Source organism: Nyctibius grandis, chromosome 5 (assembly GCF_013368605.1).
Source record: "Nyctibius grandis isolate bNycGra1 chromosome 5, bNycGra1.pri, whole genome shotgun sequence".
Classification (NCBI taxonomy): domain Eukaryota; kingdom Metazoa; phylum Chordata; class Aves; order Nyctibiiformes; family Nyctibiidae; genus Nyctibius; species Nyctibius grandis.
In genome coordinates this window covers 79206745-79211720 of record NC_090662.1, presented here as the reverse complement: position 1 = coordinate 79211720, position 4976 = coordinate 79206745, and the positions used below count along the sequence as shown (strand labels likewise).

At 44.0% G+C, this 4976-nt stretch overlaps 1 protein-coding gene across 1 annotated transcript; it reads right to left on the bottom strand.

Annotated features, from left to right (window-relative positions):
• Window positions 1–267: 267 nt before the first annotated feature.
• Window positions 268–1512, bottom strand: LOC137664256 (probable G-protein coupled receptor 19). The gene is given in 1 exon segment (XM_068402130.1): window positions 268–1512. A coding segment is annotated over 1 exon segment (1245 nt).
• Between the last annotated feature and the right edge of the window lie 3464 nt (window positions 1513–4976).

Genomic DNA, 4976 nt, shown 5'->3' with positions numbered 1-4976 from the left:
TTTCTTTTCCCTTTTTCCCCGCATACTGACAGTGTAAGAGCTTTTCTGTATGGTAAATTAAGGGAGAGCAGTTTCATAAAGCACAATGTAACTGAAATGAAATAGTCTGGACGCATTGAAATCAACACATTTAATAATACCTGACATTTTTTTTCTTCCCTAAAAGTTGTGTTAAAAAAGCTGTAAACAGGCATTAGTTTAAAACAGGGAGAAATCTCCTTGTTCTGGGGGTAGCTAGTAATTTTTCAAAGCAATGAAGACAACTAATTAGACAAATGTATTTGGGGGATTGGACTGAATTGGCCAAGCAAGCTTTTTTTCCTTTGCTTCTCTGTTAAAAGCATCATAGATGGAGTCTTTGGTGACAGGTTTGGCCGGAGCTGGGATTTCTGCGATGCCAACGTGATTTTTTTTGGCTATCCTGGAACTGGTGGTGATGGTGTAGGCATGACTTCTGTAGCATTTCATGGCAGACATGCAACAGGTTTCTTTCATCCCTCTTCTGAAGTTGGCATTATACAAGGAGTAGAGGGCTGGCTTAGAGGCTGAGGAACTGAACGAGATCCAGGTGATGGCCAGGAAAACCAAGGAGCTCTTTCTGTAGTCTGATTCCTGTGGGTGCCACAGCTGTACCACGTGAAAAGGGAGCCAGGAGAGGAGAAAGAGTGAGTTTAACACTAAGAACATCTTGATGGTTTTCACCTTTGCTCTTGGAACTACGTTCATTGTCCTTCTGACAGTCCTGCCATCGGTGCCTATTCTCCAAACATACTTGATGACCTTGTGGTAGAAGAGGATAATGAGGATGGATGGGATGACAAATACCAGCAAGAGGTGGATGATACCGTAGAGGGCTCCTTGCCAAGAAGTGGGGAGAAAGAAGTTGCAGTGGTTGTCAGTGTTGGAGCCGTAGAAGAAGAAAGCTGGTACTGCAAATAGAGTGTCAAGTAGCCAAGAGGCCAGAATCATTTTCTTGGCTTTCCCCCTGGACACTTTGAAGCTCAGGGGGTAGACGATGGTGTAGAATCGATCTATGCTTATAGAGAGGAGCACGTAGATCTGGACTCCAGGGGTGAGGTACTGGATGTACCTTACCAGCTTGCACATCACGTTCCCCAGCATCCACCTGCCCCAGGTAAACTGGAGCAGCACGAAGGGCACGCTTGCAACGCTGCTGAGAAGGTCTGCACAAGCCATGGAGACAACAAAATAGTTGGTGGTGGATTGTGTCCTCCTGCTCCTGTGGATCACTAAGCAAACGAGGGAGTTTCCAAAGACAGAAACCAGCCACAACGCTCCCAAAACCATGCTGGCTGCTGCAATTTCTCCCGGCCTCAGTTCATAGTGCGAGACAGTGTGGTTCGTGCTTGAGCTGGGCCCTGTGGGTGACTCCATCATCTCGTAGGCAGCAGGAGGGATGGAGGATTCGGGGTAGCTCTTGTTCTACAGCAGGAGCAATAAGGTAGGGAGAAGAAAAGGGCTGCTGCTGTTCCCCATGCTGTGGGCAAACATGGCCACCTCTGTTGCTCAGGCTGCGTAAAGAGAGAAGATAAAAGGTCCAAGGTTCCATTTCTCAAGTATTTGTGAAAAACCCTACCTTAACCAATGAAAGATAATCTTAAGTAGTATACGTAAAAGTAAACTGGTAAACTAGTAGTAAAAGTAAAACGACTTTTACTACTAGTTTAAGTAGTAAATTTCAGAGAAACGATCAGAAATATGCTCTGAGACTATCTAGTACTGCAGAGGCTGTGAGGTTTCATGCAGATTTTTCTGAATGGCCTGACTATTTTAGGGCAGCCATTGCTGTCCTCTGAATGATAAATGTCCCTGTCACAGATAGAGACTGAGGTGCAGTTCCACCAATGCTGGTGATTTGCAAAGGGAGAGAGCGCAACGTGCCCCACTGATCCTGGAAAATAGCTGTACTTGCCGGTGTCCCTTGTGGAAGTTGCAAAAAGCCAGACAAACAGTGTTGCTGCTCCCCTGACTTGGCATCAGTCCATGAAGGAGATGATAGACAAAGGAGGTGTTTCTTATACGGAGGTGTGGGATGGCAAGTAATATTTTCCACAATAATAACATCTTCGTTGGTAAGGGATACTAGCAGCACTCTAAAGTAGCACAGCACAGATTCTATGTGGACTCTGATTGCTGACTACACCCTTTCCCGCCCAATGCTAACACAATCAGTACTCCATCTGTGTTTTAGAGAGTTTTTCTCCTGCCTGGATGCTCAAGTGACCTCTGTATTTCTGAGCTAGCACTGAAATACAGCTTCTGGGTCAAACGCTAGCTGCTCCTTTGTTGTAAGTATGGTACACACCATGGTATGTCATAGCTATGGTTTCATGTTTTAAGGAGGAGCGAGATAAGACTGGATATATTTCTAGATGGAGTTTCCAGTCTTAGATTTAGCCAGATGGTTGGGTTGGTTCTAGCCTATCACAGGGATAAAATGAAAAAATACTTAATACTAGTGTCTATGCATATACAAACACCTTGCCAGGGGCTGATGCTCCAAAAAGTGTCCTTTCAATCATGGTGTTGACATGCAAAGCCTCTTACCTATTCGAAACAGAAAGTCTGTTTTTGTGGGTATATTGTGTGAATGCTTAACTCCAGAGTCTTGATACTGTGCAAGATAAATCAGGATTTAATTAATGATCAGAAGATCAAAAGCTCATCCCAGAAGCCAAATGGAGAATTTCAAAAAGCCGCCACCATACTCCTCAGCTTTCCAAGTGATCCAAATTCCCAGCTCTGCTTTCTGAGGTTTCTTTCAGTGTTTTGCTAATTCTTTTTGCTCTGCCTACTCTAGCTCTGCATCTTTTCCTAATTACTTTCTCCTTGTCTGCCTACTCAGCATGGAGCCTGAAAGCGCAAAGCCAGTAGATGAATTTTGAGTCTTGCTCCTTGCACTGTTTTGCATGTCATCTTCAATAACACAATGCAAAAACATAGTCAGATGTGAAAAAGAAGATGTATTAATTTCTTGATGTGATTAGAGAAGATTTTTTTCCTCTAGCTTTTTAGACCCTGTATTCATTAGCTGCACTTAATAAAACATTGTGTGTTTCACATGAATAGGCTTGATGTACAATCAGCTGCACAGCACAGGCATAAATTTAGCGTGCTTGAAAATGCAGAGTGTGTTTGAGATCAGCGCACGGACACAGCCGGTCTGCGTAGCCGCAGCCGGGCTGCCGCAGGACCCCTGCTCCTCTCATCCACGCCTCGCACGGTGCCCGGCCGCTGACTCTGCATCATTGGGAAGTGGGTTAACACGTGAGTCACCAATGCTGCTCCCAAAGCAGCTGGCTTTATTTAGCAGCTTTCACCTGCAGGTACTGTCTGGGAGCTGAAAACATGACTCAGGATAAGTTGGACTTGTACATGAAGCAGTTTGAGGCTATTAACAACTGGGTTTGTTACAGTGGAGTGTGTTAAATAATGAATTTTGCATGGCAGTCTCCTGCCCCAGTAGCACTCGGGGACATCAGTAGTGAGACCCCTGCAAGGGCACCATCTGCAGGTGATACATTGCCCCTCGTCCCATCTTCTGCTGGAGGGTTGTGCGTGCTGCCCAGCCTGGCCTTCGCTTCCCCCTCATCCTTAGTTGCCTTCCTTCATCATTTTCTTAGTAGCTTAGCGTGGCAGATGATTCCTGGTTTCTTAAACAACTCCTGTTTGCCTTTCCCCACCCTCTATTGGGTGGATCTGCTCCCCTAGAGGTATCCTGCCATCATCAGCTGTCTGCAGGATAGTTGGGCTGCTGTGTCAGAGTGGCAGGATGCATTGAGAGTACAACCCGCTAAATTACATGTTAGAATTATCTGTAATAGAATAATACATGTGGAGCCTATTAACCACAGAAAAAAGAACATTATGGGCTAATTTTCTTCCTTAATTTCCCTTTTTGCCATGCAGATGTATGTGCCATTTCAAAATAGCCAGCTGCACAAATTAAACTTCATAGAAGAATAACCGGATGAAATTTCTTAACCGATATTGAAGAGCAGTGGAAATCAGGTACAAGAATGAAATGACTTTCCTAAGCTGTTAAAATATGCAAACTCACTAACACTGTTCTCGTGATATTTTTTGTGGTGAGTCAAATCTGCTGTTCGTGTCTGTTCAGACCTGAGACCTTTAGTTATGCAGGTGGGTAAACCCAAAAATAGTTACAGGGTTGTAGCATTCAAATAGTAATTTTTTTTTTCTGTTGCATTTTGCCTAAAAGTCAGCCCAATCACTGTTTACTGGAGAACTCAGGTTATCTGCAAACATGCCTTTGAGAAGACAGGAATTCAGCAGCCCCGGAAGGGAACAGTGTGTAACACCCTCAGAAGCATGTGTGGATAGCTAAGCGGTGGGTGCCTACAGAGGAAGGAGAATGGCAAGAGATGTATCCAGAGGTGTTGTGTTGGAGCTTTGCTAACACAGGAAGCAACATCTGAACATGAGAAGCCTTCCCGTGTGCCACCCTTCACCGGAGATGTTATGCTTGTGTTGAGAGGTGGAGTATTTAGTTACGTGTCTATGGTGGTGGTGGTGTTTTCCTCACTGTGAGTAAAACATAAGAGGCACCAAACACAGGTGCAAGTAATACTATATTTTGTGATTCTTTCTTCCTTGGAAAAATCCAAAGTCATTCAGCACACTGGTCACAAGGTCCAGGTGAAAATACAAGTGCAATAATAGGGACTTTAACTACCCTGAGCATAGGATTGCTCCAGTTGAACAACGATTACTTGTTTTATTTTTTAAAAAAGTGAATGCTATCTGATTAACCAATGTGCTCTGAGATTCCTGCATTCCTAGTCATAGTCATAGACAATTTTTCCTTCTAATGGACTAGAAGCTGATTTTCTTTTATATAAAGGGTCTCTATTCAACCCTATTTTTCCTAGATGGCACTGAGATCAGAATCATGCCTTGATTTAGCACTAAAAACCTTCTTCTTCTGTGGGCAA